At 37.7% G+C, this 13,488-nt stretch overlaps 1 protein-coding gene across 1 annotated transcript in view; it reads right to left on the bottom strand.

Moving 5' to 3' along the window:
• Positions 1-13,488, bottom strand: part of PRSS12 (serine protease 12) — a 104,299-nt gene that overhangs the window by 30,850 nt on the left and 59,961 nt on the right. Inside the window, exon 8 of the mRNA XM_072119201.1 lies at positions 5,424-5,565. Within this exon, the coding sequence (XP_071975302.1) occupies positions 5,424-5,565 (142 nt within the window). The remainder of the gene's footprint in view (positions 1-5,423; positions 5,566-13,488) is intronic.

Below are 13,488 nucleotides of genomic sequence, written 5' to 3'. Positions count from 1 at the left end.
AGAAAACATTAGTCGAGGCTGCTCAGCCAATCACTGGTTGAAACATCAAGTCAGTTAGTGATAGGCTGCGTGGCCAAAGTGCAGCGGAAAGTAGACCAGAGTAGAAAATAATGTATAAAGTCTTGTTGTGTCCCTGGCCCTCAATAGAGACCATTTAACTATAATGTTTGATAGCTATGAAAACCATTTAAAGAGAACCCGTCATGCAAAATAACCCCCCTAAACTAAATATATTTTCATAAACTGCCATTAGAGAGCATTGCCTCTATCCCTTCATTGTCCCTCTACATGCCTGTAAACCTAAGCAATGAGGTCCTAAAGCTGTATGCAAATGACCTGTGAAATGTCCAATGAAGCATTAGCATATTCAAGCTGCCCACTCTATTCATGAGTGGGAGGCACAGCCACACCCCCAGTGCATGACTGACAGCCTGTATAATGATGTGAGGCTGTATAATGATGTGAGGCTGTATAATGATGTGCTTCCTGGTGCTGTTGGCCACGCCCCCTGCAGCCTGTGTATGTGTGTGTGTGTTTAGGAGAGATACAGCAGCTCCAGGCAGCCATGTTATAGCAGAACATGTCAGATTCATGTGTAGCTGATGTCTGTGTCTCTCACCTGTATATTAGGAGGATGCAGCATGTCAGCAGAAACAGTGCACACACTAGCCATGCTTTACTATACATTACACACATACATGAGCAGGGGGAGGAGAGGGGAGGGGCAACAGGGGTGACATCACTGCCTATGACCATGTGACCAGCCTCATTTACATGATAAAGAAAAGATGATTTTACAATGAATAATGTATGAAATAACTAGATAAAGGCTGGGATGGGATCCTTGTGAGCTGATCCAACAGGTAGTAGTGACAGGACAAGTGACACAGACCTGATGACAGGTGTCCTTTAAGTACAGTCATCACTATTTCAATGAACTCTATAATTTACCTTTATAAAACATGTTATCACTGAAAATTATTTCTAAATGTTTTTGTATTAATGGGTAGAAACCTCAGTAAATAATGTGTCAACATTTTATTTATTGTATTTATCCAAACACTGGCCCTTTAACCTTCGCTGTGTTTAGTATCTACAATGCCATTATCTTAAAGTGTTGTCAAATCATGTAGCCAGTCTTCAGACGTAATGTAATATTTCACATAATGTGTGTTATATTACGTAATGCCTGGCTGCACAAGAAATGAGATATCTTGATATATTTAGTGTCTTAATGGGCCTTTTCTAATTTGTAAGACAGTCCTTTAATGTGATTTAGGCTGTTCACGTCTACTCAGCTACATATAATGACATTGTTGGCCGCAGGAAACAAGCTTCAGTCTGCAGTAACCCTCTCAAGGTTGGATGGGGGGAGCTATCCATTAATTACTTATGTCCCATCCCCCAGCAATTGATCAGAGTCTAGGGTTTTTGTGATACAAGTGAGTCTTTCCTCTACTTATGTGTAGCAATAACACAAAGTATGTGTATGGAAAATGTACTGAAATGTACAGTGTTTTTCTGTGAAATATTGTATTTACTTTAACCCCTTAACGCTGAAGCCACTTTTCACCTTCCTGACATGGCCCATTTTTTCCAATCTGCCCTGTGTCACTACAAGTGGTTATAACTTCGGAACGCTTTAACATATCCAAGTGATTTTAAAACTGTTTTCACGTGACACTTTGTACTTCATGTTAGTTGAAAAATTTTGGTGGTATGTTTTGCATTTATTTATGAGAAAATCAGATATTTGGTGAAAATTTGGGAAAATTCTTGATTTTCGAACTTCAAAATGTTCTACTTTTTCCATACATAGTCATAACCGCAAAAATACTTAATAACTAACATTCACCGAATGTCTTCTTTATGTGGACATGGTTTTTTATGCACACTCTTATTTTTGTAGGATGTTATGGGGCTTTGAACGTTAGGTGCGATTTTTCACATTTTCATTAAAAAACGCAAAATCCTGCTATTGAAGGACCTGCTCTGGTTTCAAATCACTTTGAGAGACCTAAATAAAAGTAAAACGCCATTAATTACCCCATTATAGAAACTACACCCCTCAACGTACGTAACACAACTTTTAAGAAGTTTGTTAACCCTTTAATTGTTTTACAGGGGTTAAAACAAAATCGGATGCAATTTTGAAAGTGAATTTTCAAATTTTCAGTTGATAAAATACCAAAACGCTCCACATAATGTGATACCCAATCCCTCCCGCGTATAACAATACCCCATATGTGGTGGTAACCTGCTGTATGGGCACACGCCAGGGCATCGAAGGGGAGCTGCGCCATTCAGAGCAGATTATGCATTGTCACTTTTTATTGGCTATACAATCTTTAATTTTTGGGCAATTTGGACATAAAAGGCTTATTTTTTGCGACATGAGATGCACTTTACAAATACTTCATTTTAGTGGGTCATTAGCTTATTGATGAGATTTCATTAATTCTTGTATTATGGAGGAAAAGAAAATTGTCAATTTTGGTTTACTTTATTTTTGTAATTTTGTACTTTCTTTTTTAGGGGTCGTACACCGCACACTAAAAATACTATATTATCTTTATTCTATAGATCACTACGATTACGGTGATACCTCATTTGTATAGTTTTTCATTTATTTTTACAATTTTACTGGATAAAAACTAATATAGAGGAAATCTCATTTGTTTTTGCATCGCCATCTTTTCGGAGACGTAACTTTAATATTTTTTGGTTGACAGAGCTAGTTTAGGGCTTATTTTTTACGTGTTGACTTGTTCTTTTCAGTGGTACCATTTTGGCGCACATAACATTTTTTGATCACTTTTTAGAACATTTTTGTGCAGAGATTTTACAAAAAATGTACATTTTTGGCATGTTTTTCGGGTTTTGTTTTTACAGCATTCACCTAGTGGGTCCAATAATGTTTCTGAGTTATTGTACGGATTGTTACGGACGTGAAGATACCAAATATGTGGGGTTTTTTGGCGATTTTGCGTTTTCTCACTTTATTGCATGTGTATAGGGAATATTTGTGTTTAGGGGACTTTAACTTTATTTGATTAATTCTTTTTATTTAAAAATGTTTTCATTTAATGTTTTTACATTACACATTACATTACACTTCCCATTACAGAAGAGGATCGCGCAGCCCCGGCCACTGGCAGTCCCGGGGCTGAGATCGGAACAGCCGCGGGGGGGTCCGATTCACTTTAAATGCCCCCAACACGCCGCGGTCAGCGCGACCGCGGCGTGTTAGGGGTTAACACCCGCAATCGGAGAAATCTCCGATCGCGGGTGTTAGAGGCGGGTGTCGGCTATAACATATTTAGGAGCCGGGGCCAGAAGTTTGACGTAATAGTACTGCATTTTTACGTCAAATGTCGAGAAGGGGTTAAATCTAAAATATATAAAATCCCTGTTGTCTGTGTTTTTTTTCAACTGTGAAGTAGTAGGAAAGCTATGTTTTTACACTTCATTATTGACATATTTTTTAATAAATGAACAAGACCTAGATAATCACCATTACATTTCTACAATTCAAATTAATAAGGTGCAGATTAAGTGTGTCATAGGCCCTGGGCCCTATAGCGCTCTCCATATAGGTGGTGTAAGTTTATAGAGCTGGCAATTTGACTGAGTAATTCATCCCCATAGTTTGGCCAAGTCCTGATGTCATATTACACAGCTATAAGCAGTGATATTATATATAATATGTTTACTGCTTATAGCATGTTTTTCTTGCTAACTGATTATGACAGGACTGGTATCAATGAGCCCACAAGAACCTATGGCCCCACGGAGAAACCCAAAAATTACATTTATTATCCACTTCTCATAATGGACCATGTATAATTCAAAACTAAACTGTGAATGCAATTTCTCCTAAAAGAAAACTACAAGTCATTTTGACTGGTATCAACCATTCACAATACTGGGAAGTTCCCAACAGTGTGCATACAGTAATATGTTTATTAGGAGCACTTTCCTTTACTTAGCCCCTTTGCGCACCATGATGTACAATACTATTATGCTGTTGTGGGGATGTATGGAGAGAGCTTACTAATGTCTCTAAATGGTGTGTTTGTTGCTGGTACAGATCAAAACAGTTAACAGTGCCTCCAGTGGGTGCTGCCATCTTGAATGTTGAATCGTTGCACCTGTGATGTCATTATGGACTTGTAGGCCTGTCATGGATACTGATCTATGCCATTGGCAGGCTATTAGAGATAATCAGTAAATTAACAAAATACTGCTATAGTAGTACTGTTTTGCAATATATTGTATGAGCAATCAGACCCTAAAAAGTACCCTAGAGGACCTGAAATAGTAAAAAAAAAAAAGAAGAAGAAGAAAAATATAAAAAAACAAATAAATTATATGTAAAAATTTCAATTACCCCCTTTCCCTAGAACACATAAATATAAATTTATAACATTAAAAATCATAAACATGTTAGCACCATGTCAAAATGCCATTCTATCAAATTAAAAAAAAAATTATTCCAGGGTATGAACACAGTTACAAAAAATACCGCCAAAATGTCTGAATCGCCACTTTTTTGCCATTTTTACATCCTTAAATATTTGAATAAAAAATGTTACAGAAAATTACATGCTGTCAAGGAATATAACTGGAGAAAACTATCAACACAGAAGTGTTTTTTTCTGTTCAGAATGTTACTAAAACTAGTAGAAAAACTAGGGCCCCAGCTCAAGATCTACATAGAGTTTGTATGTTCTCTCCGTGATTGCGTGGGTTTACTCTGTGTCCTCCGGTTTCTTCCAAACAAACATACTGGTAGATTGATAATATTGTGAGCCCAATTGGGACAGGGAATGATTTGGTAAACTCTGTGTCTAGCGCTGCGTAATCTATGGGCACTATATTAATAAAGGTATTATTATTATTATTATTAGAAAGCCACTGTTTTTATCTGTAAATATGCACATGAGAGAGCAGATAAAGTTTACCCTTTTTTCACTGATTTGCCATGAATGTTGTTGTTTGCACATCATGCTGCAACATGTTATCAGATTCAAGTGCAAGACGGCTTTTCCCGTTTCAGGTTATTTGTTACCTACTATAATTTATTTAATTTATTTATATAATTTATTTTAAACACAAATAATTAAAGATATATATCAACATAGCGGGAACTTAATCATGTTAATTCAGTAAAAATGTCTTGTTAGTATATTTTTCTATTGTAATACATCCAAAAAGCTTAATGCATGCACATTTTACAGACTTACTGTATTTTCCAAATATGCATCTCAGTTTCACTGGCAACTGTTTCAATTATTCTATTTCGGCTTGTACAGTAATTTATGTTTATTAATGTACAAATTCCAAATACTTGAAAACCTCTGCTGCCTTTTAGAAATATATTGCCTGTCAAGGAAGCATTCCATTTGCCGAACTAGACTTACTTGTAGCCAAGTTGCCGACACACAACAGATGCATCCTTATCGGTCCATCCATCATCACAGATTGTCCCCCACTGGCCATTGAGATAAATCTCCACACGCCCTTCCTTCTTTGTTTCTCCATCCATCAACCTCAGAGGAGGACCTGGAGGAAAGGCAATACTGAGATAAAGACAAAGGGACACAAGCAAAGATTGTGCAGTCGATTACAAGAAGTAGTTGAAATACACTATAATTTTATTTGAGAATTATGAAGAAAAATTGTATTCTTTTAGGAAACACAAAAGAGTTAGGTTTCATATAAAAAATCAACAAATAAAAAAATTGTGTACATGGCTTGCAATGCATTAAATATGTATTGTCTCATCTAACGAGTGGGTGAACTTAATTGGAAAGGTACTTGGCTCACATTGGAAGCATGAACATTTAACATGCACTAACCCATGCCAGAATTGTTCCTAATTCTGACCATCTAATATGAGGAATAAACTTTTATGAGACAGTGTAATGGAGCACCAGATCTTTTATTCCATCATCAGCCACTGCAATAAATCTGGTACATTTAAGACTCTTTAGTCTAAGGCCTGTCTAAAACTGTCCATAGAGTTATTTTCATGTTAGCAGTAAACAGCTGATGGGCATAACCTTTTAAGCTTAATAACCCATTACCCACATACTGTATGTCTTTGCAATGGATGGTTATTCTCTGCTACCCCAAGATGTGTAAGAAAAGTGGCCACAGCTCTGCAAAAGTGGCAACAGACAACTGCTGTTTTTTCATTTAGTATTGTGATCAATTTTCCCCAAAGGATGGTTACAGGTTTCTTTTTTAAACACAATAGCAATCTAATGTCAATGGAGTCCAGTATATCAGATTTTATATGATAGAATACAATATGTTTTAGGTAGCTTCTAATCTTCAAAAAGAAAATTAGATCCACATATGCAGGTAGAACAAATAAATACACAGGTTTTGGGAAAGTCCGATTATAAATACATTTAGAGATAACGTTTAGTCTTAGGCCCCTTCCACACTAGCGAGTGTGATGCGATGAACTCGCATCACACTCGCAACGCAAGCTGCCGGGAACGCACGGCCCGAACGCTGCACCGTGGGAGTGAACTGACATGCTGAGTTCACTCCCGCGGTGCAGCGTTCGGGCCATGCGTTCCCGGCAGCTTGCGTTGCGAGTGTGATGCGAGTTCATCGCATCACACTCGCTAGTGTGGAAGGGGCCTTACTTGGGGTCATGAAGTAGTTTTTTTTATTTTTGACACTTGAAGGTGTTCCCCATCATTGCCTTACAATTATATGACACATTCTTATAAAAACTAAAGCTAAAATAAGAATGCTAAGTAGCTAAAACCAGGAAATCAGTATTCACACCACAACTTACTGAAATGCTGAGGGCACTCTACCACAATTACACAATGGAAACTATGTTAGCATGCGCATTGGGCCCAAGAGAAACACAGGATAAGAAGCAGTCCAGTTGGGAAAATTCCTATAAGAGATTTCAATTATTGTATCATTAAAACTCCTTGCTAAAACTATATGCTACTTCAAGATAAAAAAGGACATGCACTTTCACATAGGATGGGTGTGGAAAGTATTCAGAACTTTAATTTTTCACTCTTTGTTTCATTGCCACCAAGTAGTAAGATAAAAAAAAAAAAATTGTTTGCTCATTAATGTACACTCTGTACCACATTTTGAAGAACAGAAACAGAAATGTAGATATTTTTGCTAATTTATTAAACAATATTAATAGAAATATCATATGGTCATACATGTTCAGACCCTTTGATGTGACACTGATATTTAACTCACATGCTGTCCATTTCCTTCGATCCTCCTTGAGATGGTTCTTCTCCTTCACTGTAGTCCAGCTATGTTTAATTAAACTGATTGGACTTGCTTAGGAAGTCTGTGACCATTCTTGACTGGCCCAGCTAGAGACCTGACCTAAATCCAATTGAGAATCTCTGGAGAGACTTGAAAAGGGCTGTCCAACAACATTCACCAGCCAACCTGAGGAAACTGAAAACTTATGACAATGTGATATTTCAGTTTTTATTGTTTAATAAATTAGCAAAAATATCTAGATTTCAGGGGTTTTTTTTCACTGTAAGCCAACATATATGTTGTTGACAACATTAGGACTGTATTATGTTGATAAACATGTTTGGCTTAATGTATTGGTGCAAAAATCCTGGCCTTCTGAGCCTGGAGTTGCAGCACGCACTGTACTACCAAACATAAATCATCACTAATAGAAGCACTCATTTGTGCAATAGGATGGGTACTGGTAAGTACATAGGACTAGTGCTCACCACTACTGGGTGCTCTCCTGCAGATCTGCTATGTGTCCTGACACAGGTTGCATGTGCTGACAGAAAGACCCAGAGCAGAGCGGTGTCCCAAATGGGAGAGGATCCAAGACCAGTACATGATGTTAGCTCTACGGTACTCTCCACTTCTAGTAGCCTCTCTGCTCTGGCTCCTGACACCAGAACATATAACATGCAGCAGGAAAAAGAGGAGCACAGAAAGTCCAGTGTGGTACAGGGAAAATAAGAGTGGACAGGAGAGATGAGCATTTTGTTTTTCATTGTTGTCTGCTTTGGGGTATCCAGTCACTTGCATCTCCAGCTATTGTCTGCTCTGAGGTCTCCAGCCAGAGTCTGATCTGCAGTCTCCAGCCATTGTTTGTTCTAGAGTTTCTAGCCATTTTCTGCTCTGAGGGTCTTCAGCTATAGTCTGCATTAAGGACTGCAGCCTTAGTCTGCTCTGGGGTCTCCAGTCGTAGTATGCTCATGGTTTCTCCAGCCATAGTTTGCTCTGGGGTCTACAGTTGTATTTTTATCTGCTCTAGGATCTCTCTAATATCATAGTTTTCTGTTCTGAGGTCTTCGTTTTTATTACTTTCTGCTCTAGTGGTCTTCAGTAATTTTATCACAGTTTCCTCAGCGGTCTCCGATATATGTCTGTTCTGGATGTCTCCATTATTATTATTTGTCTGCTCTAGAGTCTTTATTATTGTGTGATTTGGTTGCTGTTTTTATCCTCTGGTCTCGGGTCTGTATTATTATTAAATGCCTGGTTAGCAGTCTATATAAGGTATTGTCTCAATGGATTGTGGGGTGGAATTTAGTACTGTACTGTACTCTGGTATCTATCATTTTTGGGGTGGGATTTTTGATTTTGTGATTGTTGGTGCATCTACTTGAGCATTATGTCAATTTCAACCATCCCTTGGTTTAATGGAACAGTTTTTTAATCCATGTTAGCAGTTATGGTTTTTGTATTTATGTTTATAATCCCAGTGAACGTTTTATAATCTTGTATCATACTGATGTTCTTTTATACCAGAAGTGACTTGAAAAAGGTCAGGACAGGGCAATTCATGATCTGTAATTTAATTTATCTGGATGTACAGAATAATGAGTGCTTATAATTATCCTGGAACATTATTTGATTAGGTATATGAAGCATTTTTTACAATAAATTCTGTTCAAATTTACCACCTTATTTGTATACATGGATTGAAGAATCCTCCCTCTCAAGACTATTTCTGAATGTAACCCACAATGTAACTGTCTTCTGTTTACCCACGTGCCACGTCTAACCTGCTTTTCTAAATGATAATCCATTACCTGTCTCCCACTTTTGGATATGAGTGTCTGCAGGAGTTAGCACTGGTAACTACATGACCCATGATGTCCTGCTCAGGCATCATTAAGATAGATGTGGCCAGGCAGCATATAGCAGAGGTTCTATAGATCATTTCATATTGTCAGCAAGATGCTGGAAAGCCACAGATGTAAGTTCAACATGAATGGCAGGCACAGCAGCAAGCATATCACAGACTGTGAGCAAAGTTCAGTCAAACTGCAGGGAGATGAAGAGGGTTGTTTGGGAATACAATTTCTACAGAGAACAGGCAGAAGCTTCATATAGATTAATGCAGCAATAGAATGTACAGACTTATAAAGATCTACATGCATTGCATTGTGAATTCTTTGACTTCTGTGGCAGCAGCCAGGGCACACACAATAACCTGCCACATGTTAGTTAACAATTCATGTAGCAAAAAGGTAGGTTTTGTTTTAGTTTCTATTCAATGTTGATTCTGGTAGGATTGGACAGCAGTCTAAGGCTTTGTTTTCAACATGTTTGGGTAGAAAGGTGAAATGGGGAAGAAATGTGATTTGAGTGCCTTTGAATGTGGCATGGTTGTTGGTGCCAGAAGGGCTGGTCTGAGTATTTCAGAAATTGCTGACCTACTGGGATTTTCACGCACAACCATCTCTAGGGTTTACAGAGAATGGTCCGAAAAAGAAAAAACATCCAGTGAGCGGCAGTTCTGTGGGCGGAAATGCCTTGTTGATGCCAGGGGTCAGAGGAGAATGGGCAGACTGGTTCGAGCTGATAGAAAGGCAACAGTGACTCAAATCGCCACCCGTTACAACCAAGGTAGGCAGGAGAGCATCTCTGAACGCACAGTACGTCGAACTTTGAGGCAGATGGGCTACAGCAGCAGAAGACCACACCGGGTGCCACTCCTTTCAGCTGAGAACAGGAAACTGAGGCTACAATTTACACAAGCTCATCGAAATTGGACAGTAGAAGATTGGAAAAATGTTGCCTGGTCTGATGAGTCTCGATTTCTGCTGCGACATTCGGATGGTAGGGACAGAATTTGGCGTCAACAACATGAAAGCATGGATCCATCCTGCCTTGTATCAACGGTTCAGGCTGGTGGTGGTGGTGTCATGGTGTGGGGAATATTTTCTTGGCACTCTTTGGGCCCTTGGTACCAATTGAGCATCGTTACAATGCCACAGCCTACCTGAGTATTGTTGCTGACCATGTCCATCCCTTTATGACCACAATGTACCCAACATCTTATGGCTACTTTCAGCAGGATAATGCGCCATGTCATAAAGCTGGAATCATCTCAGACTGGTTTCTTGAACATGACAATGAGTTCACTGTACTCAAATGGCCTCCACAGTCACCAGATCTCAATCCAATAGAGCATCTTTGGGATGTGGTGGAACGGGAGATTTGCATCATGGATGTGCAGCCGACAAATCTGCGGCAACTGTGTGATGCCATCATGTCAATATGGACCAAAATCTCTGAGGAAGGCTTCCAGCACCTTGTTGAATCTATGCCATGAAGAATTGAGGCAGTTCTGAAGGCAAAAGGGGGTCCAACCCGTTACTAGCATGGTGTACCTAATAAAGTGGCCGATGAGTGTATATAAGAGAACAAAGGAAATGAGATCTTCTGAATAAGAGCTGTTACCCATATGTGACAGGGGCTCCTTTCTCATCGATGGGGCTTTGGGAGATTACCATACAGTATTAATGTTTAAACATTAATCTGTTTGTGAACCTTCTGACAATGACAAATCATAGAAATGCAATTGGACCATGCCAGCATTTATAAGCCAGAAATGGTAATGCAAAAATCATTACCAAAAATCATAATTTGTGAAAATGTGTTCATAATAATGATTGTGAAGCCTCTTTAAAACAAAAAAGCACTGATCAACTTGTTATATCTTTGGTTGTCCTTTTGTACAAGCCACCTACTGGCCCATTTAAAAGAACTTTTATCCATCCCTAATGAAATAAAAAGTAGATTGGTTTTATTTCATGTTCTTTACATGTTGGAGTTAGGAGTGATAGTTGTGAATCCTATGTGTATGAAAAGCTTTACTGAAGGGCAATGTCGAAGGGCAATGTCCTTTGTGACGTGGTCTGAAAAGGCTCTAATGCCCAGGCATTTTAGCAAATTTTCGTAAGCAGCGGTTTAAGGGCCATAAGTTGTTGTTTTTTTAAACTACCTTACAATTTTTTGGTTTTTTTTTTTTGGCAGGACACATAGAGCTAGTTAAGATGTAATAAAAGTTTTAAAAAATGTTTCCATTTATATTCTTATTTGGGGTAAAAATGGGAAAAATTTATATTTATAGTACATGTTTTTTTTTTAATTTTCAAATTAACTAAAAATTAACATTATTAATGAATTCCCTATTTTTTTGGGATATATAATATGTATAAACACGGCTATCGCAGTGTTTTTATAGTGTAGCGGGGGATTTTTTTTTTATTATATGGGGAAATAGCCGACACCCTCCTCTAACACCTGCGATTGGAGATTCTGTATTACACTGTGTTATATGAATGACGGCTTGAACAAGCAATCAAAGCATCGCTTTTTCAAGCCAACCTGTTAAAATATAAAAGTTTAAAACACTTTTAAAAATTTTGGTAATAAAAAGAATAAAGAAAATAAAGAAAACATCCCCTAGACACAAACATTCGCTATAGACATCTAATAAATTTTAAAAAAAAAACACAAAATCACAAAAAAAAATACATATTTGGCATTGACGCGTCCGTAACATTCTGTGCAATAACTGAGAAACATTATTGGACCCGCTCAGTGAATGTCATAAAAACAAAACCCAAACACCTTGCCAAAAAAGTAAATTTTTCATCAAATCCCTTCACAAAAATGTTCCAAAAAGTGATCAAAAAAACTTATGTGCGCCAAAATGGTACCAATGAAAAGGACAACTCAACACGTAAAAAATAAGCCCTAAACAAGCTCTGTCAATTGAAAAGATGGCAATACAAAAACAAATAAGATTTGCAATAAGCTTCATATTAGTTTATTCCCTGTAAGAACTATATAAATGAGGTATCACCATAATCGTAGTGATCTATAGAATAAAGATAATATGTTATTTGTATGGTACGGTGTACAGCCCCAAAAAAGCTACAGAAAAATGAAGTATTTGTAAAGTGCATCTCATGTTGCAAAAAATAAGCCCTCATACGTCCTAATTGCCAAAAAAATTGTATAGCCAATAAAAAGTGACAATGCATAATCTGCTATGAATGGCGCAGCTTCCCCCTCCATGCCCTGGCGTGTGCCCCTACAGCAGTTTACCACCACATATGGCGGATTGTTATACTCAGGAGAGATTGGGTATCAAACTTTGTGGAGCGTTTTGGTGTTTTATCCACTGAAAAATTTAACACATTCATTTATCCAAAAAAATGTAATTTCAAAATTGCATTCGATTTAGTTTTAACTCCTATAAAACAATTAAAGGGTCAATAAACTTGATAAAAGTTGTTTTATGTACGTTGAGGGGTGTAGTTTCTATAATGGGGTAATTTATGGGGTTTTACTTTTATTTAGGCCTCTCAAAGTGACTTGAAACCTTTAGCAGGTCCCTCAATAGCAGGATTTTGCGTTTTTATGAGAATGTAAAAAATCGCACCAAACGTTCAAAGCCCCACAGCATCTTACAAAAATGAGAGTATGCATAAAAAGCCATGTCCACATAAAGTAGACATTTGGTGAATATTAGTTATTAAAATTTTTCCAAATTTTCACCAAATATATGATTTTCTCATAAATAAATGCAAAACGTACCACCAAAATTCATGAAGTACAAAGTGTCACGAGAAAACAACTTCAAAATCACTTGGATATGTTAAAGCGTTCCGAAGTTATAACCATTTATAGTGACACAGGGCAGATTGGAAAAAATGGGCCGTGTCAGGAAGGTGAAAAGCACCTCCTTCAGCCCGATGCTGTAAGGAGTGGAGAAGGAAGAAGTGGTAGTATCGCCCTTCTCCCTAGGATCACCTGCTGTCTCTGAAAACTGCAGCGACATCTAAAGATTTTAGACCTCAGAAGGCAGTCCGAGGCGAGTTAATTTATTGTGGTGACTGTTTTTGTTGTTTAACGTAATCATTGAAAGGGTTGTCAGTGTTGAAGTAAGTGATTCATGAAAAGTTGTAATTTTGAATGACCTTCAATGAACCATGTTGAATTTCAATAGTCTGTTGGCTCACTCAGCACAGATGGTTCATGTCATTACAGATAGTTAGCATTTTTGTGCCTCAATGATGTTTTAGGGTCACATAAACTTAAACCAAGTTTATTTAATCATTTTTCCGTTAGTATTCACTTGAAATAACTAGAACATCTGCAATTCCTATCTGTAAAATGGGATGTCCTGGAATTGTATTTCAA

This window comes from Engystomops pustulosus, chromosome 1, assembly GCF_040894005.1.
Source record: "Engystomops pustulosus chromosome 1, aEngPut4.maternal, whole genome shotgun sequence".
NCBI lineage: Eukaryota > Metazoa > Chordata > Amphibia > Anura > Leptodactylidae > Engystomops > Engystomops pustulosus.
This window is presented reverse-complemented; position numbering and strand designations above follow the sequence as displayed.